Genomic DNA, 23291 nt, shown 5'->3' on the forward strand with positions numbered 1-23291 from the left:
AGAATACGTAGAGAGAGACAGATATATCAACAAGAGCGACAACGAGACTATAAATTTTCGGACAGATATCGGACGTACTATATTATATGAGACATTCGCCAAAGCATCGTCGAATAGAAAATCCCTTTTAGACATAGTTTAAAAATTCTATGAAAATCACTATCAGAGCGCTAAATCCTGTGAATTAAATTCACAAGTTTTCATTTCACAATCTCTAAAAAGATTTCATTGAATAAATTAAATTACAAAATGAATGATGTAAGATTTGTCGTAAACTTTCTTGAATTTGGATACTGAAAAAACAAAAAACACTATTTTAAAATTTGTAACAAAGTAAGGGAATAAATAGGGGAAACAAAAACACCCTGTATAATAAGGTGAAGGAAAAATATTGATCCGCTAAAAGTTTTGCTAGAAATATTTTCCGGTCCAGTAATTTCAAGGGACTTCTTTTTCTGAGCGAAAAGTAGCCAGCAGCATCTGGAACACTTTTCTAACAACAAGATTAAAGCTTTTAGTACGGTATTGGGGTGAAATTTTCGGGTTACGATTGGATTACGATAATGTTTATTGGAAATTTTATTTTGCGTGGTAGAGTATAGAACAGAGGTATACATGTAGAGGGGATCGAAATGTTGTAGTTGAGGGTACGGCGGCAGCCGCAGAATAACAAATTTCGACAAGCTAGTAGAAACCGTGCGGTATTATCTCACGGGCGCAAATCCGCCGGGAGCTGGAGCGAAAGAAGGAGAAAACGGATGCGAAGAAAGCCTAAGTATACCGACCCTCGTCCCCTTGTACCTTCTTGGAGCGTGAAAGTCGGTGTGTGGAGGCGAGAGATTAGGGAAAACATTTTCTGGTTCCGGCGCTCGGTTTCTGAATATTTCATCGCTGAACGCGGGGGTGAAACTGACCCAGTAACAGGTTCTCTTTTTAATTTTTCTAAGCAAACATTCGCCCTCGCGACTTTCAGCAGCATGCCAAAACCTCTCTCTCTCTCTCTTTCTTTCTCTCTGCATACCAAAAACCACGGACAGGGTTTCCTACAAGAGCTTAACGTCGGATAAATGTGTGTCCAAATTGTCGTAAGAACCGAAAGGACCGCGAAACTTGCGGATTTTACACGTGCGAAAAACTCCTCGGAGGGACGGAGAGTTAATTAGGAAGGTTCGTTGAGATACGAAAAGCTTTTTGAAACTGGAAAAATCGGAAATACAGAAATTGGATGATGAAAAGCTTCGTTTTAAGTAGTTTTGTATCGTTAAATATTCATTAGACTTATTCGATTTCATTCCGTAACGAAGACTCGTTTTATAGTCGGAAGTCAGTAATTCAATATTGCCATTAAGTCTTGGCCATAATTGATATCGACACGATGTTGTAAAATTGAATATTCAATGATGAGAGAATAATGAAATAAAGTCTACCACTCAATTTGTAGGGAGAAAATATAGTGTTTTGAATAAAACGACCTATCGTAGATCGAATATACTAGACTTTTATCAACTTATTACAACGATTGGTAACTAAGCATCGATATCTAAGTTTTTTTATCCTCAAAAAACATGATCGTACGAAGAGTATCGATTTTTGGCAAAGCAACCTCTCTAAATCAAGTTCGTTACACTGCCTTCAGGACAAACGAATTCCCTTTGCACGGTGAAATGGAAATTGAATAATTTACGGGTTAGCTGTGCACTGATTTTCCGCAATTTTACATCCGCAAGGGCGGGCGAGAGTCTGTAACTCACGTGTGTTCATGGGTGAAGGGAATGGAAAAATTGGTTCTCGCTCCGAAAAAGAAACAGCCAGATCTTGAGATCGAGGTCCGGATATTCGAATTGCCTTCAGCCTCGTCTTCGTTGTGCGAATGACCGCGATAACTTTCGGTGTTTTACGCCCTGCAGCAGCCCGCGATTTTCTTCTATTATACCCCATTCTCAGGAGGTCTTTTACACATATAATACAACTAGATACAATTCACCCCGTCAAAAAGTTACCGCTGTACACGCGTACTGATCTTCTATATTGCGGCGGAAAAGTTTCCGATATTGCTCTCCCCCCTTGAAATGTTTCACGTATTAACACCGAGGCAGAGAGATGAGAAGAAAACTTCTTTTTCATCAAACTTTATATATCTTGCTGCCGAGAGAGCAAAACTACAAGTAGGCTGAAGTAGGCAGAGCCATGTTTACAACGTGTGTATAGCGGATAGTTTCCGTGATGTGCCATATAGGGGCCCCTAATTGTAGGCAAATCAGGTTACATATCCACTCTGAGCGGCTCCGATGCGCGATGCTCTTTTGTTAGCACGCGACTGATGTCCCGGCAAAACTCGGAGCTGCTCAGAGTGTATAAGTACTCTGATTTGCCTACAATCAGGGGCCCCTATTTCAGCCAGGAAACAAAAATTGAAAGGTAATACATTTTAAGTATGAATCCGGAAAATTGATCTAAGGGTAATTCGATGACGCTGAATCGAATGGTGATGGTAATTTTGCAATCAAACCCGAGATCGTTGTAAAAAAAGGGTTAAATAGTTTAATTTGGAACCTAATAACTTCATCAAAAAATATGTCAAAGAAAATTTGTTGGGGAATTAGATCAAGTTTCCGTATTCATAGCAAAAATGTATACCTTTTATGTTTATTTACTGATTTAATTGGCGCATCACGAAAATAACTCTGTATAGGTTGTAAAGCTCACGGATCGTTTGAACGCGGGCTAATCCGAAAGTTCTGGCACTTTTGGGTGTTTTTGGGCAAAAGGGTTGCCTGAGGTCTAAATATGCAGAGAATTTTTTTTTTTCGAAATCGGATAAGGAGCTGTTCTAATTTGCTCGCCAAATTTTAAAAATTAAATGATTTTTCGAAGAAAATTCTTTTCCAGGTGGAGAGTTATAATAAGTATTTAAAAAGTATGTACAAAGAATCAGAAGTGCCAGAAGTTTTGGAGTAGCCCCCGTTCAAACGATCCGTGAGAGGTACCCACTAATTGAGCCGGGAACTCGCCGGTTTTGTGACGTAACCCACAGATTCGTATATTGTTGTAGGTACGCGCCTACCGCTGCTCTAATATCGATTCTGGAGACTGATGATACTTCTTCGGACCTCGAAGAGCATCGAAAGGCGATACAGCCGATTTGGCAGCGACGCAATTCGCTTCTAGGCTCCAGTCAAGAACGAATATTCGAGGAGTAAACGTGTTGCGTGATAACAATTTAGCCACGTATTTGAAAGCGAATTTTCACCTACTATCTGGATTATTCCCACAAGACGTCTTAAATCCTCTCAGAATTCATCCAGCACCTTCGAAATTTTCCTCCTAATATCCGATACGTGCAGTGAATTGTGGATAAACATTTTCAATCAACGTGTAACGATTATTCATCACGTGAATTATTATGTCTCACACGAACTGGATGAAACTGTTTTGGTGAACAGAACTTCGGTGTTATTGTTTTTGTTCTCGTATCCACTTTGAGGCGAATTAGAATTAACTTTTCGTATCTATATATTTGGGAAGCCGGGTATCGGGGGGTTTAAGGTTGAAATATGGAATGGCAAACTAGCGGCGCGGTGAACAGAGCAGTGACCATCTGCGACTTGACTTTTTTTACTTTTTATAAACGTGCACCGTTGCCGTACATACTATTTGTTTTACCTGCAAATGAGAGCTGGCAGAGCAGGCACACAGCAGCAGCAGCAAAAGTGCTGGGAAAGGCAGCTTGTTGGATAATTCATTCCCCTCGTTAAACGTGAACGTTAAAAAAACCTTCAGTGCATTCATGTCTGCAGTGCTGCATCCTGATGAAGTATATGCACATGTACAATACAGATATCTAGGGTATGTATACATATAATACGGTGCATTATACGAGCAATATCCGAAGCTGCAAGATGTATTCCAGCAGTTTTCGATCATACTTCGATTCCTCGTAACTTTTCGAGATAAATCATAGCTATATCACTATATCACGCAGGCCACCGGAAAGGCTTGATTAGATTTCCTTTCAGTTTTAGAATTCAGCGCGCGTGTTCCTGCTCAAACATTTAACAGTGCGGAATTAGCTGCAGGCTGGGAAAATTACACGCGTTGCACGTAACTCGAAATGGCATTATTCCGATGCAGCTGGAACCGCAACAACGGCGGCTGTGAAGGTATCAGCGTTATTGCTAATTAAAAATTCAGGATAATAGTTGGAAACAGCGGTTACACCGCGATGCGCGTACAAATATGGCCGAAGTTGGAGGATGCCAGCTTTCTAATCCGAAAAATTGTGTTGCAGCTGTTGACGGTTGATCGTCGCATAAACAGACCTATTAGTACTGTGTGATTAATCTATTAATCGCGTAATTGAGTTTTTTGATTAATCGTTTTTCTGAGTAATCGATTAATTTATTAACTTATTTAGTCAACTAATCGAAGTCGCCTTATAATATGGAAAAACTATTAACCGTAATCGTCGATTAATCGATCAATCGGAAAATCGATTAATCGCATAGCACTAAAACCTATGCGTTTCGGAATTATTGAGGCGACGAATTTCCTACAAAAACGTACAAAATGTATAGGAATTAGAATTCGCAGAGAGACAACTCGTAGTAGACTACAGATAGAAGCCGAGAAGTTTCGGCCGACACGTGCCAGCGGTGGGCAATTAAGACTGCGAACCAGTTTCTAATTAAATACCAAAATACAAGGGTCCTTTCGTCCCGTTCTGAATGCTTTTGAGATCGTTATAATCAAGAATCAACCAGACACTTGAAAAGTTTCCGAATACATATCAGTGCCCGCAATCGTCGGTGTCTATTCATTGAATCGCGTCCTTGTTTTCAATAAATCGAAGTAAGAATTTATCGAGCGATTCTCTTTCATCGACAAGTATACGCGTCACACAGGCCTTATTCGCCCCGAATCGGTAGACTCTTGAAATTTATTATGTTCGAACAATAAGATCCCGAGGGAGTTTTCAATCGGTTCTCCTTAATTCCCGAAAGCTTTGTAATGTGGCTTTGAGAGATTCATAATCAGCCGCTTTGTTCTTCTTGAAAAGTCCAAATATTCTTAATTGGTTTCTTTTGACGATTCGACCTCTTTGTTCATCCGGCTCGAAAGTCTCGACGAACCGATTCAAATTCTTTGTAGATTTTAGGTGAACTTTTTTTAAAAAATTTTTTTTCTTAGCCACGCTCCTTGGGCAACTCGAGTGTTTGCTTTTCCTCGCATTGTTCGGAATCAAAAGAAGCTACCAGGCTACGGCGGCTGGTTTGACATCGAGCTCCATCGTCAAACTTTTACAACCCTTCATAGCGACCTTGCGACCCACTGCTTGTATTTTCTCTCTGGTTGCGGGTCCCGGTTTATGTGGGAATAAATATGAACGTGAAACAGTTACAGGATCATTCGGTAAGGAAGGAAGATTGAGGATTTTAATGGGACGCAGGAGCATCCAATTTTCCGCCAACACCCGGGCTCACTTATGGCGGGACATTAGGGGTTTAAGAATGCGTCCCTTTAACCTTACATTTCACGTTAGAATGCGACGCAGGGTGTGGCCGAGCAATATGGCGACGATAAGAGTAGTCAGCTGATCATTTTGTGCAAATTATGAACGTATGAGCTCTCGGAAAATCTCGTGCAAATGGCTCAGCTCTTCTTTCGTTGCGGCAAATTCATACCGAGTAAAAAATTCGATGATAAACAACTTTTATCGTTAAATACGACCCACGAAGATATGCGCATTTTCTGCCACAAGATGGCGGCTTACGTTACAGTAATACAATGATCGTAAAATATGTCTGTGATATTATATTACCAAAACCTTGATATATTGTATATATACATTAGCATCGCAATCATTTCACTTTCAAACTAGAGATGACAAATCACGGCGTACCTTTTTTTCGTTTTCTTTTTCACTCTTACCGCGGGGCAATTTTGTCGTCGATTCAATTCAATCTTCAGCGCGCAGCTGTCGCACCGAAACTGCAAAAGTCTAGGCGAATTTGAATGAAAATTGTGCTGTAGGACGCCGAGTCAGCCGGAATGAAGAAACGTGAAAGCTCGACACCCACTCGGGCTGCACGTCAAGCGGGGAGAAACTCCGTGATACATGTTAAATCCCCAGATGTCACAGAGTGACGTCACAGCGACGATGGGGGGGAAAATTTTTAGGCGTCCAACTTTTATACTCTCCCAAAATTAGCAGCGTTAATCCACTATAGCGGCTGGCTAAAATATTGCGAGATACATGTTTTGTCCATTTATAAATTTCACAAAAATTCGAAGGGATCGCAAGTTTCACCAGTTTTTTCAGTATATCATATATTTCGTGAATTTCGATGTCAAAGAAAATTTTATACGTCACTGGTGTTTCAAAGTCTTGCAGGGAAAAACTTTGAAAAGTATTTCCGACCGACTTTAAAACGAATAAAAAACTTCTAAACATCAAGACTTTGCAGTCAGAGCGGAGCATCGTTGCGGCAAAACAAAAAATCTGATGGATCAAAGTTTCTAATTGTCTTATCAAACTTCTTAAGGATATCCGGTGTCAGTCTAGGCAGCACTTTGCGACAGTGATGGATTATTTTTATTTTTTGCATGCTTTTTCATATATCCTGGCTTCTTGCCAACGGTTTTTCTTCTTCAGAGTTAATTACTGTTGTGATAGTACAGGATGCAAAGGTTCTTGCTGAATTCACTTAAGAGTTAATGAAACTTTGTTTCTTTGAAAGGAACCGCATATCTGAAATCTCGCTCGGCTTATTCATTTCAATTTGGAATACAGAAGAGAAAAGTATCAGTTGATTGAATTGGTGATGGATTTTCAATTATATTATCTCCACGTTAGGGGAAAAATTTGTTCCGCGCAAAGGTTTAAAAAAATTATGTAAGAATTTTTGTTCTTCTGTTATGATCAAATACTTTGCCCAAGATTCAGTAATTTACCGTCTTTTTTTTTAAGGGACTGAACCAAAACTTTTGCAACATAAAGGAATGAAAAAAATGAATTTTAGTATCAAATTCATTTTTATAACGGAATTCTTTATACATTTCTGTGAATATTTTTATAATATAAATCAATTATTTCTAATTTGTGTAACGGTTCAATAATGTTCACTTTACAACGCTTTGATAAAGTTTGATCTTTAGGCATTTTGAACAATTATATGAATGCATAACAAAGGCACATATAATACGTAGAAAAGTTTTAGACGTATACCAGTTAATTATTATTTATAAATCATCACAACTTGACGCTCGCATATAGAATATTTCGTTTTTGATGATGGCACATGTGTAGCTTATAAAGGCTAGAAAAAAAAAAAAAATAATTCACACTTGTAACAGAAATGACGATAGCAAGCAGTTTAATTAACTAAAATGCTTCTGCAATACGTAACGTATAAACGCAGGTAAATTAAAATCGCGTACCCATACATACATACCTTTATATGCATACATAGGTATATATATATTTCCCTAACGTACCAGCCGTTTAGGTCAGACGATTTAGCCGACTGCACAAAATATTATTGTCACTGAAATTCCACTTCAAGCAAAAGACTGACTTATTTTGCTTGAATTTTTCTGAGTGAAAATTAAAAATTTTGATCGTGAAGATTTTTGGTTCGGTTAATTGATTAATTGAATCTCCTGTATCCAATTTATAGTAAAATAATTAGAAAATCGTAAAAGATATTGATTATAGTCTATGCCTCTGAACGATCAAATCTTACTTATATCTACTAGCAAGTTGTAGATTATATAGATATATTATTGGAAATAGTAGTGAAGTGGTTACTTGAAATGAAGTGGTATATTAGGCAGCGTTCGATGCCGACGTTTCATTTGGACTGAGGCTGTCCTCTTCGTCTTCGATAAGTAGCTCTTGTGGAAATCCTAAGTTTGCCGCTACCTCAGGCGTGAAGGGAGGCAGGTAAGAGTAGAGAGACACCAGCTCGTACTGACTTATACAAGTCAGAACCCATTCGAGCGGCACTGGCAATGCTCGACTCTTCTGCCGCCACTTATCTATTGAAAATAACGTGTTCATTATCGATCAAAATTTTCCATGTACGACAACTACAAGTTCTGACGGGTTTGATTTAGATAAAAAAACGAGAAACTCAAGAAGCGAGGCAAAAACAATATAATAATGTAAAACATTTAAAACAGTACAAATACTTACCTAAGACTGTGGGCTGTTGAGTATCAGTGTCGTACAAAATAACTTTGTACTTGTTCCTTTCAGTGGCAAGGTCTTCCAAAGTTTGGAACACCGTACCGCCCGAGCTACCTACAAGATCCTGAAAAATATGATTCCGTTTGTTTCAGATAGATGTGAATGTCAGCTGAACAGGGCGAGATACAATGGCGATAAGATAAACTGTGGCAGATAAGCTGATTTCGTAAGTGGACACATAATATTTGGTAAATTTTCAACGCTAGTACCTGAAGGTTGCTGACTGGAATTTCTGAGGTAGCCGCCATGCAAGTGAAGGCAAACTCGTCGAACAAGCCTGTTTTACTCAACCTCGATCGGCGTGGTCCAGGCTCATGCGTGTCACTGTCCACCACTTCGTAATCTTCCTCTTCGAGGAGCCTGTTCTGACTCGAAGAGTCCGTTACCCACTGATAACTGACTATCCATTTCTTGTGAGCAATACCAAGGAGATATTTCATTGTCCTCGCTGCGGAATCATCTTCTTCAGTTTTTACAATTACGTGGGTTACTTCAGGTTTGTAGTTCACGGTATAATCCGCGTTGTGCAAACGGGCAAATGCCTTCACATTCTCAATTTGAGGAAGTGTCAAGTTGCTGCAGACAAAGCATAATCTGCTCTCGCTCGCGCCCCTAGGTTTTGTCAAGACGGGTCGCGCAAAAAGACTTTTTTTTGGATCAACTGATTTAGGAGTACTGTGAAACGAGGGCCGTGCAATTTTGGCAGCGCCGTGTTGGTCAGCTGATGATTTGCCAGCTCTTTCAACTAAAGGAGAAACGTTGGTAGCGGTATGCATAAATTTTTGAAACTTTCTCTGTATCGGTGTTATGTCCACCGACATGAAGCTTCTTCTCGACACAGTCGACCGTTGCGAATTTTCAATGTGGTCGTGAAGGTCCCTGAAAGATATGTTGGAATATAGTAAAATTTGTACGAAATAAGTTATCGCATTCCCTTTAATAGTTCGAATAAAAGATACGTAACTTACTTTTTTAACGCCTTAGTCTTTTCCGGTGTACGTTCTATTATGTCCTCACCCATAGTTTCCGAGTCGTCAGAGTGTGTCTGAATTCAAGTAAAAGTATCAAGAATGAATGTACGAGATATTAAAATTTGTCACGAATATTTATGTCTTTGACTATTACCTCAGTACAAGCTTTGACCTTTTGATTGTCCATAGCTACCAATGATTTTTTTTGAGGCGAAATTTTTGTCGCTTTTTCATCAACACTTTTTTGCACATTGTTTCGACTGTTCTTTTCTTTCTCCTTGATAGATTTTGGCCTCAGTAAGTTGTTTTCGACTTCTTGGAGCATCATGTGATCTTGCGTTATGTTCATACAGTCGTGATCGAAGGACGATTGACAGGATTCTACGTCGCCATCTACCCTAGCACTTTCAACCGTATCATTTCTTTCGTTTGATATCCTTATATTTTTCACCTTTGATGCTTCATGAGTTGTGCGGTTTGTTAATTTACTCGAGTCTCTGAGTAAAGTACCTTCCTTTCCCTTATCCTCCTCATTCTCTGACTCTCTTTCCGCCTCATTTTCTTTATTTGAATTATACGAATGTCGATGAAACGTTACAGGGTTTCTATTTTGGAATGATTTGTTCTTTATCGGCGTTGAATTTCCTCTTGGTGTAATCACTCCATTCAATTTATCGCCGAGTTGAAGCAAACTGTCCATATTTTCGGCAATTTCATTTTTTTCCACCGAAATATTTGACATGGCAGAAATAGCATTTTCACCACAAGAATTTTCATTTCTTTCAGACGGAATTCTGGCATCTTCAAGATCACAATTTGACCTGTTTCTCTTGTCTTTATCTGATGTGATATCTTTAGCGCTACTTTGACTATTGTTTAGAGATCCTTTGTTCACTTCGATAGCTTCTTCAACTTCATCACCACAGTCACGAGTGATTGTATTTTTCTCATTGACGACTCGATCTGTCACATCATGGTTCTCTGACTTTGATATTGAATCTGTGCCTTTCCTGGGCTTCCCGTAAAACGCAGTTTGGTCCAATATCGGTAGACTGTCACTGCTCGACGATACAGGCGAGTTATCAATCTGTAATTTTTTTTTCTTTGTAGCTTTGCTGCTAAATACTCCCAAAACTGAGTCATTTTTATTGTCAAATTCTTCCGACGAAAGATTCAGGTCTGCGCACCAGTTACTTGCTATCGCATGAATGTCGATGGAGCTTGGGGAAGGAGATCTCTTGCGTTTAGAATCTTGCGTTTCCTTGTTGGATGAGAAAACGACGCTAAGTTCTTCACTCGGCAGTGGGCTTTTATTGACTTCCCAAGAAACAATTGGCCTAGTACCAATTAGAGAGTTGTTAGACCCGCTGGTTTTTGATGTTACTTCTGTTTCCAAATAATCATCTTGTAATTCTGGACTAGACATTTGACGTATTCTTTTGAATGTTTTTTTCGTAGATGGTTCTTCAGCTCTGTTTTCCTTCTCATGTGTTCCTTGTTGTTCCAGCGGTTGACTGGTTCTCAAATTAGTGCCAGGATTTGAGCCAGATTCTTGACTGTACTTCAATTTTCTTACAACTTTGTATTTGGCATTTGCCATCGGGGATTTGCTACCTCCCGAACACTTTCTCATACTTATTGGCGTTGCCTTTTTTACTCGAATTGTTTCAACGTCAGAATCAGAAGAAGTATTGCAGTAACTTCCGCTCATTTTAATCTGTAATTTCCGTTTCTCCATACTTTGTCTCTTAGATTCACTTGCGAAAGAATCCGATGCCCGTATTCTTCTTTTCGGCGACGTGTGTAATGATTTAGTATCTGAACGTGACGAGGGAGATCTTGACTTACTTAAATTTAATAAACAATTAGGATTATCGGTAATCTTCGAAAGCAAAGAAGTTTTTGTAGAAAATGTAGTTCCTAAGCTAGAAAATTTTTTTTCCCGTGTCTGATCATTTATTTCTTTACTGCTAAGAAATTTTTCTTGACACGGGGTATCTTGGTCTTCCGAATCAGTTACTATCAATTTATTTGCATAATTTTCGATCGCTTGAGCATATTCTTGGAGATCAGGAGATCTGCGTCTTTTTTTAACAGAACGTTCAGTATTGTCAACCGTAGGAGACTCCGTTGACAAATACTTGAGCTGTGAATCTTCTTTTGGAGACATCATATTCACCTTGTTCACAGTGTCGAATTCTTCTTCTACCAATGCGCGTTGCGTTGCAGGATCACTTGTACCGACTTCCTTAATTTGCGTTGCTTTTGATTTACTCGAGACACTGGAGACGGTCCGTGTTTCAGGAATTATCACATTGTCCAATGCCTCGCTGCTAACATGTTTTTTACAAACACTGCATACCATATGATTTGTTTGAGTCAGTCTAGAATTCGTCTGGGTCTCCACGTCGCACGTCGACACTTTTCCAGAACAAAAAATATTCTGTAATTCGTTTCGCAAAGTTCGCGATATAATCGAACCAAGGCGTAGAAATTTGACGTTACTTCGAGACCTGTAAAGTTTACCTCTCTTCAGCATGCTCACATTATGCTTACCGCTTTCGGAAGATAATCTTTTCAACACAAGATTTCTTTTCATGAAACCGCTGCACGATCTTATGGAAGGATCCTTTCCCGTAGAAGAATTACTTTGGTTTCGCTGAGTTCCTTCCTTTGTTTCTTCGTCGTTTTGGTGAAATGAAACTCTGACAGAATTCGTGCCAAGAATTGGAGATTTCTCATCGGTTCTCTGTTGTAATATCCTCACTGTGGATTCACTGGGACTTTTATGCGAAAGTCTAGAACTCGGACGACTGCCAGAAAGAGAAAGACTTAGCCTGGATTTCGGTCTCACGATTGATTCGATACACGACGTTGTATCTTTTTCAGGTTCAATCTGCAGCGGCAATGAATCGTTGCTGTTGTTGTGGTTACTGTTATCAGATTTTCTCAGCGACGTTTGATTATTACGCAATTTAGTCGGAGATTTGTCTGGACTAAAACTGGAATTCTTGGACGTGTCAAAGTCTGCCTGCGTACAACTAACGCCAATTATCTCTTTTACTTGGCGTTTGTTTAATTTTGGGAGATACAAAATTTCCTCAGTCTCCAGCTTTCTGTCAGATATGATGTGTGGCTTATTCTTGCCTTGTACATTGTTGCTATCGATCAGATTTTCACCACTTTTAGCATCCTCGATTTTATCATCATCTTCAGAACATTCTAAATCCAATGTGCCAACAACTTGCTTCGATGTACTTGGTTTTTCTATACTGATGTTCAATCGTTTGCGTTTTCTGACCTTGGCGCTTGTTTCCTGTTCAAATTGCTCTAATTTACACCATGAACTATCCGCCGAACTTGAGGCAATTTTGACTTTCCTAGTTTCCGTTGGTTGCTCAGATACTCTCTTCCCGCACAACTCATCAAACATGTTTTCCTCGGGAGTGGTGTTAGAAGTCTGAAAAAATTTTTTCCGTTTACTTGTTGCTTCGAATGTAAAGCTCTTGTATCTTAAACTGCTTTCATTGGTACTCACAATCCCATTTCTTTTCTTCTTTGGAGTCGACGAGGCTCGATTCGTTTTAGTTAGGGATGTAGTTTTTCTACCGCTCTGTAGTGACATGCGCGAATTGGGACGTACTATGGACGCTGAGTCTGGGACCTCAGTTGTTGCAATAGATGGGACCAGAGTGATAACTGGTTTTTCTATTTCTCCGACAACCACAAGCTGTTCATCAAATTCCTCCGAATCTAACCAAAGACCAACCTTTTCGTTCGGTTCGAGAGGTTCAGATTTAGCTAAGAGACCATGGACCATGGAGGCATGCCCTTTTCCCAAAGTAGTATTACTCTCGTTCGACATACTCGTCAGATCTTCATTTCTATGTAAGGAGTTTCTCCTTGTGACGGGTTTTGAGTCCGCACGAATAATATGGGTGGGGAAGATAATTAGAGACGGGGCGGATATGATCGGTAAAACTTAGTGTGTGTATTTTTTTTCTTTCGCACCAGGGCTCGACTTAAATTAAGAGTTACAAAAGGGTTGTAGACGTAAGCGGTGGCTGATCACGCCTCAGCCCTTAGCGTTGCTTAATACTAACTTACAGCTACGCGCGCAGGGGGGGGGGAGGAGAGTGGGAGGTGACGGGGAATGTGGGGTCGGAAGGGTTGATATGGCGAGGGGAGGGTGGTGTAGAGTGACGGGGAGTGTGTGGTAGACAGGGTTGGTATTGCGAGGGGAGGAGCAGATCGGCGATAGAAGGCAGGCTAACCTGGTTACGTCGACGTGTGTGTGTGGAGGTCTTGAGGTGCGGTGGAGGGTAGCTGGGTGTTCGGTGTGTGTGTGTGTGTGTCGGTGACTGTCTCTCTTTCTTTCTCTCTCTCTCTCTCGCTTTCGCTCTCGGGTTACGCCGGTGTGGCTGCTGCTACGGCCGTGCTCGTACTGACTCTCGCGCTCGGCTCTGCCGAGCGTCGGGGCTTCGGTGATGTTCGGGTCTTTCCCGACGGGACAGGGCTCACCCGTTCGGCTCTTCCCCGCGGGTTTGGGGTTTGTTGTGACTTGCACTCTAGGTGCAACGTCACAACTCCCCCCTCCCCACGCGGGGCGAGGCCTATAGGGTGAGCCGGTTTCGGTGACGCATTTTGTGGTCCTTTCGTCTGTGTATTCTCCTTTTGTTATTTTTGTTGTTTTTGTGTTGTCTGCTCCGATCTGTCGGGGTTAAGGGATGGAGGTTGGGTTGTATTTGCGGGGTGTGTGTTTGGTGTGGGTTGTGGGTCGTCTTATATCTACTTATTCTACTTAGTCTCTTTTTTTTTTTTTCTTATATACACTTATTCTATTCTTATATTATTTTGTACTCGAATTTTTGGTTTTGGTACGGTGGTTCTCGTCGGTGTGGGTCTTGGTGAGTTTTTGCGTTGTTCTTTGTACCTCGTGGCTCGTGGTTTCTTCTCCCTTCTCTTCTCTCTTTTTGGGTTGTGTTCTGTTTCTTTGGCCTCCGTCTGTCGTTGTTCGTCCGTCGGTTTGGTGTTGTTAGTGTATTTGGTGTTTTCTGTTTTGTCCCCCTTTTTTTTTTTTTTTTTTTTTTTTTTTTTTTTTTTTTTTTTTTTTTTTTTTTTTTTTTTTTTTTTTTTTTTTTTTTTGTATCGTATTGCGTCCCGTGTTGTGTGTGCGTCGTTGTTCGTCCGTCCGTTTGGTGTTGTCAGTTTGTCTAGTGTTTCCTGTTTTGTTCTTTTTTCTGTTTCCGTATTGATTTTCGTTTTTTGTATCGTTTTGAGTCCCGTGTGGTGTGTGTGGCTGGTTGGGGTGTTTGTGTATGTTCGACTGTGTCCGTGAGTGAGGTGGTGTCGGTGTTACTGTCTGTGTCGTTGTCCGTCGTTTGTGTTTGTAGTGTGCCTGTGTGTGTGGTTTCGATGTGTATGACTGTCTCTGCGGTGGAGGTGGTGGAATCTGTGTCGCTGTCGGTGTCTGGTGTGTTGTGGGGTTGTGTTTTGTGTGGTGCTGTTTGATGTGTGGTGTGTGGTTGGTGTGTTGAGGTGCTGGCTTCTGTTTCGTCCGTGTCTGTGCGTTCGTGTGCGCGTCTAGTCATGTATCTTTCTTTATGTGCTCGTAATTCGTCGTGTAGGGTGCTTGCTGGTACTAAACTTGCGATTATGGCTATTATCTCGGGGGGTGGTCCTGTGTATTGTTTGCATGTTTGTTTTGTCTGTGTCGATTCTGTGTGTCTGTCCATGTTAGCGAATGTCTGTAAGATCCTGTCCTCTGTCTTCTGTGGTGGTCTCGCGAATCTGGTGTGTGTCCATTGGGGGGTCGGTGTGGGGGGTGGTGTGTACCGTGGTGTTGGTGTGGGTGTGGGGCGTGTGGTTGTATGGGGTGTTTGTTTCTTGGTGGGTGGGTGTGTAGTCGTGTGTGTGGCCGTGGTTCGTGTGGTGTGGATAACTGTTGGTGGGTGTGTGATAGTTTGTGGTGGGTGTGGTGTGTCTGTGTTAGTTTGTGTGCATGTTTGTATGTGTTCTGTGTATTTGGTGCCCCGGACCAGCCCGTTGCACTTCGGGCATTGCCTTGGTCCGGAGGGTGTAATTGTGTGTGTGGTCATCGTTGTATGTGTTTGTGAGTGTCTCTGTGCGGTTGTGGGTGCAGTGGTTGTTGTGTGTGTTACTGTCGTGGCGGTCTTTGTTACCTGTGTGTGTGTAGTGGGTGTCGGTAGTAGGGTTCGTCGGGTCTCTGTCCGGTGTGTGCCGTCGTGTCCGTATCTGTGTGGGTGTGGGGCCTGTCCTGGTGTTTGTAGTAGTGGTGTTCTCTCTGTGTTTGTTGTTGTTGTCGTCGGTCTCGTCAGTCGTAGTGTCATTAGGGCCGGTATTCTTTGTTGTTTCTTTTCCATGTTGTGTTTCTGTGGAGTGAATACACATGTTAGTTTATTTTCGGGGTGTGTTATTTGATTATGTATATAATTTTAGGTCTTCTATATGACATTTTCCTATATTTCTACCGCTCTCTGTTGTTAATTCGTATATTGTGGGTGAGATTTTTCTAGTGATTATGTATGGGCCTATGAATTTTTTATTTAACTTAGCTGTCGTTCGTTCTGGTCCGGATGAGAGTGTGTGGTTCTTTTTTAGTACCCTGTCTCCTTCCTTGAATTGAATGTCTCGTCTTCGTAGGTTGTAGTAGTGTGCTTGTTTTTCGTTTGCTTCTATCAAGTGCCTCTGTACTTCGTCTCTAAGTATTTGTAGTCGTCTTAAGTGGTCTGTCCATCTGTCTGTGTCTTGTAATTCTACTTCGTCGTGGTTCTCTAACTGATTTCTTAGACATTGTGTGGGATTTAATTCCCTTCCTAGGTTTAAAAAGGCTGGTGTGTGTTTAGTTGATGTGTGTGTACATGTATTGATTGCGAATTGTAAGTCTTGTAAGTGTATGTCCCATTCTGTGTGGTCGTTGTTTACGTAGGCTTGGATCATTGTTTTAGCGGTTCTGTTGACTCGCTCTACGGGGTTGGCTTGTGCGTGGTATGGGGGGATTGTTGCGTGTCTTATGTTGAATTTTTGTGTTAGTTCGCGTATGAGTTTGTTTATGTATGGTGTGCCGTTGTCTGTCAGTAGTATGCGTGGTGTACCCCATCGTGATATTACGTGTGAGTGGAATGTCTGTTCTACTGTTTTGGCGTTTGCTTTGCGTGTGGGTATGATTTCCACCCATTTAGTGTATAGGTCTTCGAACACTATGATGTATTGGTTTCCCTTTTTTGATCGTGGGAGTGGGCCCATGATGTCGGAGGCTACTACTGTCCATGGTTCTTCAATAATTCTCATGCCCATTAGTCCTGCTGGTCGCGCTTGTATTGTTTTTGTTCTTTGGCATGTGTCACATTTTTTTATGTAGTTTACTGTGTCTCTGTACATCCCTGGCCAATAATATGTTTTGGCTACTCGTTGGTATGTTTTTTCGATCCCTAAGTGTCCTGCTTGTGTTATGTCGTGGTTTTCGTGTAGTATGTGTGTTATTTTGTCTTTGGGTATGACTAGTTTCCATGGGTTTGTGTCTGGTAGGAGGTTTGAGTGTAGGGGGTTCGGGCGGTGGAAGTATAGTTGATTGTTTCTGATTCGCCACGACTCGTTTTTCTCTGGGCGTGTTTGTACTTGTGTTTTTTTGTATGTGTACCACTTGTCTGTCGTGTCTACTATTGTGTCTATGTGTTCTTCGTCTTCGTGTCGTCTTGAAAGTGCGTCTGGCACGTCGTGCATTGTACCTTTTCTGTGTGTAATGTCAAAGTCGTATTCTAATAGTTCTAGTGCCCATCGTGCGAGTCGGCCTGTGGGGTTTTTTAATTGTCTAAGCCACTTTAGTGCGTGGTGATCTGTAATGACTTTGAAGTGGTAACCTTCCACGTAGGGTCTGAATTTTTTGATGGACCAGAGTACCGCCAAACACTCTCTCTCAGTTGTTGAGTATTTACGTTCTGCCTCGCTTAGCGCACGGCTAGCGTAGGCTATGACATGCTCTTCGTCATCGAGAGATTGTGTTAGTACGGCACCTATCCCTGTTCCGCTAGCGTCTGTTTGTAGTGTGAATGTTTGTGTGTAGTCTGGGCATGCGAGTGTGGGTGGTGATGTCAGTGCGTGTTTGATTGTGTTCATTGCGTTTTCTTGTTCTTCCCCCCAGTGCCATTTCTGGTCTTTTTTCAGTAGTCGTGTTAGTGGTTCTGTAATGTGTGCGAAGTTAGGTATGAAGCGTCTGTACCATGATGCCATGCCAATTAGTCTCCGTAATTGTTTTATTGTTTTTGGGCTTGGGTAATTTTCTATGGGTTGTGTTTTGTCGGGGTCTATGTGTAGTCCGTGTCTGTCTACTATGTATCCGAGATATTTTACTTGTGCGCATCCGAACTCGCACTTCTCTGGGTTTATTGTCAGTCCTGCGTCTGTAATTCTTTTTAGTATTTGCTCTAGTCTTTGTAAGTGTTCGTCGAATGTTTGTGTTACTATTATGATGTCGTCTAGGTATGCGAATGCATATGGTTCGCATTCTGGGCCTATGAGTCTGTCTAGTAGTCTTTGGAATGTCGCTGGTGCGCCTGTCAGTCCGTATGGCATTCTTTTAAATTGAAATAAGCCCATTCCCGGGACTGTAAAGGCTGTTATGTGTTTGCTGTCTTTGTCGAGTGGTATTTGGAAGTATGCTTGGCTTAAGTCGATTTTTGATATGTACTGTGCTGTCCGTAGTTTGTCTAATATTGCTGTCATGTATGGTAGTGGGTATGCGTCTTTTTTTGATACTGAGTTAACCTTCCTAAAGTCTAGGCAGAAGCGATATGTGTTATTTGGTTTTCTTATCATGACAATTGGGCTCGACCATTCGCTTTCTGATGGTTCTATCACGTCTTCTCTCAGCATTTTGTGTATTTCTGTGTGGATGGCTTCTCTAATTTTTGGTGATACCATATAGTATCTTTGTTTTATGGGTGCGTGTCCTTGTGTGTCTATTTTGTGTTTAATTAGGTGTGTTAGCCCGAGTTGGCCTGGTAGTGTTGAGGTTTTCTGCTGTATTATCGTCTGTAGTTGTGTGTGTTGTGATTGTGTGAGTTCTTGTATTCCTGCGCATATCTGTGGTTCGGTTTCTTTGTCGGTTTGTGTGTCGTCTGTTGTTTGTGCGTTTGTGGGTATGATTTTTTGATTTGTGATTTGTGTGTTCTGTGGGTTGTCTTTTTGGTGGGTGTTTTCCGGTGGTGTCTTTGTGTTGGGTAGTGTTGGTGTTAGTGGTTTTTGTTTTATGGTTGTTTTTTTTTTTGTGTTTTCATGTCTTTCTGTTGTTTTCGGGTTTGTTTGTTGTTTCGTTGCTTCTAATTTTTCTGCTGCTTTTGCTTGTTTTGTGTGTGTTTGTGTTGATTGGTGTCGTGATTCTCGTGTTTGATGTATTTGTGTGTATTCTTTGAGTGGTGTTGGTAGTTCTTGTGGTCTAGTTTGCATGTGGTAGTGTGTCTGTGGGTCGTCTATCAGTGACCATGTGTTTTTTCCATAATTTATTAATATTCCAAATGTTATTAAGTCGCTGTTACCAATGATACATTGCGAGCCTAAATTTGATATTAATCCGAACTTAATTTCTTTTGTTATGTTGCCGAGGCGTATTGGGAGTGTTACTGCTCCTTCTATCGTCACCTGTGTTCCGTTTCCCATTGTAGCTGTTCTGTCGGGTGTGTTGTTTATTTGTGTGTCTGTGTTGTGTAGTATTTGTATTACTTCTGCGCCTAGGTATGAGTGTGTTGCGCCTGTGTCTATCAGTGCGTTAAATTCGTGACCGTGTATTTCGATTCTGATGTGGAATCTACTTTCCGTTATGTTGTTGTCTGTCGTAGGTGCTACTGTTTCGGGTGTGTTTGTGTTGTTTGTGGGGTTGCCCTCCACCCTTGCTGGGTCAACCCTTACTCGTTTCCCTGGTTCTGTGTTTGTGTGCATTGCCATCTGAAGTGTCCGGGTTGGTTGCAGTTAAAGCATCTGCGTGGTGTTGTGCCTGTGTTTGGGTTCGTTTGCGTTTGTTGCTGAGTGTAGTGTGGTGAGTTATACGTGATTGCGGGGTATCGAGTCTGTTGTGTGTTTTGGTTTGTTTGGTTTCGTCGTATGTTGTATGTGAGTGCCGGTGGTATATTTGGTGTTGGGAGTATTGCTGGGCGGGGTTGTGTTTGTGTGTACTTGTATGGGATGTATTGTGTGTGGTGTGTTTGGTGTGTGTAGGTTTCTCGCGGTTGTGTGTAGTTGTTTAATATTGTTTGTCTCGTGTTTTCCCATTCGATATTTGCTTCCCATTCTTTTGCGGCCATTTCCAGTTGGTCGAAGTTCGCGAAATCGTATGGTTTTATGTATGCCTTGTATTCTATTTTCATGTTTCTGTATGCCAGGTCTAATTGTGTTCGTGGGTGGTATGGTGGTTTTAGTTGTGATAGTAGTGTTCTAAATTGTATTAGGAATTGTGTGATTTTTTGTGTTGGTCCTTGTACGTAATTTCTGATTTTTTGTTCTAGCCTGTCCCTATGTTGTATGTCTTGAAATGCGTGTGTAATGTCTCTTTCGAATTCTTCCAGTGTTCGCCATTTGCCTCTATTTAATCTGTACCAGTTTTTTGCGTCACCTTCGAGTATTGGGCTGAGGTTGTTGATTAATTGTGTGTCGTGTATTTCATAACCCGTTTGGTAGTCGCGGAGATTTTGTAAAAATTCATCTATGTCTTCGTTTGTGTTTCCTGAGTATTTTATGTTCCATGTTTGTATTGTTTTCATTGCCATTGCTGGCTGATTCCAGTATGTATTGTTTGGGTTTGATGTGTGGTTTGTGTTTGTGGGGTGTATTGACTGTGTGCTGTATATGTGTGGATCTTCGTATACGTTTCTGTCGCTTGGTGATGCTTCGAGGTCTATTAGGTTTTGCATAAGTCGTGTGTTACGTGTGTTGGTGGCTAAAAATGTGTCTGTTCCTGTGAAGTGTCGGTTCGTTTGATTGGTGGTTACCGTGTTAGTTTGCGTGTGTGTAGGTGTTGGGATTGTATTGTATGTTTGTGTGGGATTTGTTGGTTCTGGGCTTTCTTGGTGTTGAATTTGTGTACTGTGTAAATTGTGTGTATTCTCTATGATAGCTGCATCGATTATATTTATTGTGTTTGGTGAATTTATCGTGCATCGTCTATTTATTTCCTGCCGTTGGGTCGGTGTTTGTTGATCTCGTGTCGCGCGCGGCTCGCTCTGTGTCGAGTTGTTTTGGTTGCGTTCGGGTGTGTGTATGTCCATGTGTTCGCGCGCTAGGCCTTGCGGTTCCCTGTGTCCTTGGTCTGCCATTGTGTGTATCGTGTTTGGTAGTGTGTGTGTTCAACTGTCTTTATTTGAATTTTCGTGACTGTGTAGTTTTGTTTCGTGAGTCTATGTGTACTTTGTTAGCGTTTATTCCTGTGTTTTGTCTCTTAATTGTTTGGATTTGGGGTAAAAATGTGGGTAATTTACGTTGGGCGCCAATTTGTGACGGGTTTTGAGTCCGCACGAATAATATGGGTGGGGAAGATAATTAGAGACGGGGCGGATATGATCGGTAAAACTTAGTGTGTGTATTTTTTTTCTTTCGCACCAGGGCTCGACTTAAATTAAGAGTTACAAAAGGGTTGTAGACGTAAGCGGTGGCTGATCACGCCTCAGCCCTTAGCGTTGCTTAATACTAACTTACAGCTACGCGCGCAGGGGGGGGGGAGGAGAGTGGGAGGTGACGGGGAATGTGGGGTCGGAAGGGTTGATATGGCGAGGGGAGGGTGGTGTAGAGTGACGGGGAGTGTGTGGTAGACAGGGTTGGTATTGCGAGGGGAGGAGCAGATCGGCGATAGAAGGCAGGCTAACCTGGTTACGTCGACGTGTGTGTGTGGAGGTCTTGAGGTGCGGTGGAGGGTAGCTGGGTGTTCGGTGTGTGTGTGTGTGTGTCGGTGACTGTCTCTCTTTCTTTCTCTCTCTCTCTCTCGCTTTCGCTCTCGGGTTACGCCGGTGTGGCTGCTGCTACGGCCGTGCTCGTACTGACTCTCGCGCTCGGCTCTGCCGAGCGTCGGGGCTTCGGTGATGTTCGGGTCTTTCCCGACGGGACAGGGCTCACCCGTTCGGCTCTTCCCCGCGGGTTTGGGGTTTGTTGTGACTTGCACTCTAGGTGCAACGTCACATCCTTGTTATCTTAAGAGTTTCCCCAGAATCGATGGTGGCTCGTCTTCTTATCCCATCTGCCGCTGAACTTTTACGAGATCTCTGAGGTTGATTTGTGACAAAGTGATGTTCAACAATTCCACTGGTCGAAGGCTTCGGATCCTTATCCTGCTTTGTTGCTAAGAAAGAAAATAAATAGAAATAATAAGGAAAAACTTCCAGAAGTGTGAAAATTGAGCATTCAAATAGCGGGTTTCTATGCTTCATTCTCAACTTACGAATTAGGTTAAAGGACAAAAAATTAGTCCTCGAATCTGTCTCAAATGCATCAATGAGTCTTTTCAGACACTTCACAGCGTCGTCAATAGTCTTTACTCTGCGTATACTGCTTCTTGTTAAGATAGTCTTGCAGATAGGGCAGATCGCTTTTCTCGTTCCACATATCTTACTCGCACAATTTTTGCAAATTGGATGACCGCATTTTCCGCTGACAGCCTCAGTTGGCAGTTGACGACTGTCGTATGCGAATAAATGTGTTTAAAAAAGGAGCTTCCCGATTTAAGAAATTAGTGAGTTATTTAGAAATCCATTTTCAGGCTTGATAGCAAAGATAAAAAAGTGCTTCTCTAGTGATATCAATGAAAATAGAAATTTGATCAGTTTGGCATTTATTGCGCATCAATTTTTATTTACAAAAGTGTATACACAATTCGTTCTCCATTCCAAATTTCAGAGCAACAATTATATCGGTACAGGTTTAATTGGGCAGAAAAATCAAATACTCTGTGAACGATTAGCATCAAAAGCTTTTGAGCCACATGCGACTTCTGTTTATAAAATACAATAAGCACAGCTAAACTTCAGAAACATTAACATTTCTGATTCTAAGTGAGTTCTGATAGGAACTGATAAGCCCTGTTTCGCAACAATTTGGTTTTCGATGATCTCAGTTGTCATGGATGAATGTGCGAATGCAAAGTTAAAAATCACGACATGAATTAGCCGAGGCGAAAAACTTTCAGAGCAGTGCGTATATTTACAACGTTTATATTAATCGTTGATGCGTTCGTGTTTCAAGCGGAAAAGCAAAGCTAGTAAAGAAATCATCTGTAATTGTGCATGACATGAACATGAATCAGACTTAAATTTCCAGGTGTTGACACTTACCAGAATGTGCACTGAAGAGTTTCTCGACTAGATGCAATCGCTTCTGCGATTCTCTTCACTTCGGTATCCACCTCAAATTCGTTCATCACGAAAATACAGAATTATCTCACTCCGATTAAACACAAGAGATAAACTGACGCTGACTAAAAACGCATCGCAGAGTTTTGAGCCCGAGGCGAAACAAATTTACCGAGCAGTGCCGATCGATTCGTTAGTTTTCACGTCCTTTAGTTATTTTCAAACCAATAACAACAGGCGCAAAACCAAGTGTACCGCATGTGTTCCTTTCATTGTTCCCATCGATCGTAACTATTTGGCGCGAAAACATCCGCCTTACGTCACATACGTTGAGGTTATGCCTTCATCAATATCTAGCCAATGAATGTGGAATTTAGATATCAGCAGGCCATAGACTTGGTTATATATAAAATAGACTGAGCACGCCGGCCATTTCCCATGTCCTCTAAACGCCTATCGTTGTTAGTGCTGTCTCTTTCTCTATTATGGGGTTTTCCGCCTCACTTATCTCTTAATACCGCCTATGGTAGGGGAACCAAGGGCTAGAGGGGAAGAGAAAAACAAGTGAGAGACAGTTGCAGGTGTACCATCCTACATATCCCCACCCCGAGATCGCTAGAAAGGGATAGCCGTATATACTGCGGGTGTAAGACAAAGATAGCAACAAAAACGGGGAAATCGAGGTTCTGAGAAATGCTCACAATCAGTCTATTTAATCTATGCAGC

General features: G+C 41.5%; 1 protein-coding gene and 1 long non-coding RNA gene across 3 annotated transcripts in view; one reads left to right on the forward strand and one right to left on the reverse strand.

Annotated features, from left to right (window-relative positions):
• The window catches only part of LOC124294435, a 48633-nt gene that overhangs the window by 23173 nt on the left and 2169 nt on the right, over nucleotides 1-23291 (forward strand). The window contains exon 2 of the long non-coding RNA XR_006904299.1: nucleotides 8341-8414. This is a non-coding gene — a long non-coding RNA (uncharacterized LOC124294435). The remainder of the gene's footprint in view (nucleotides 1-8340; nucleotides 8415-23291) is intronic.
• On the reverse strand, nucleotides 7014-23093 carry LOC107221478 (breast cancer type 1 susceptibility protein homolog). 2 transcript variants are annotated; one of them, XM_046739417.1, is made up of 10 exons: nucleotides 22548-23093; nucleotides 21659-21894; nucleotides 21400-21559; nucleotides 12758-13118; nucleotides 9374-12679; nucleotides 9217-9293; nucleotides 8458-9127; nucleotides 8195-8312; nucleotides 7808-8037; nucleotides 7014-7316 (listed from the first exon to the last, which is right to left on the reverse strand). In XM_046739417.1, exons 1-9 carry the CDS (start codon nucleotides 22631-22633, stop codon nucleotides 7826-7828), a joined length of 5226 nt encoding a protein of 1741 aa, XP_046595373.1. In that variant the 5' UTR covers nucleotides 22634-23093; the 3' UTR covers nucleotides 7014-7316; nucleotides 7808-7825. The 2 variants fall into 2 exon arrangements, with proteins under 2 accessions (XP_046595373.1, XP_046595372.1); XM_046739416.1 differs by having other exon boundaries at nucleotides 7014-8037.

Source organism: Neodiprion lecontei, chromosome 5 (genome assembly GCF_021901455.1).
Source record: "Neodiprion lecontei isolate iyNeoLeco1 chromosome 5, iyNeoLeco1.1, whole genome shotgun sequence".
Taxonomy (NCBI): Eukaryota; Metazoa; Arthropoda; class Insecta; order Hymenoptera; family Diprionidae; genus Neodiprion; species Neodiprion lecontei.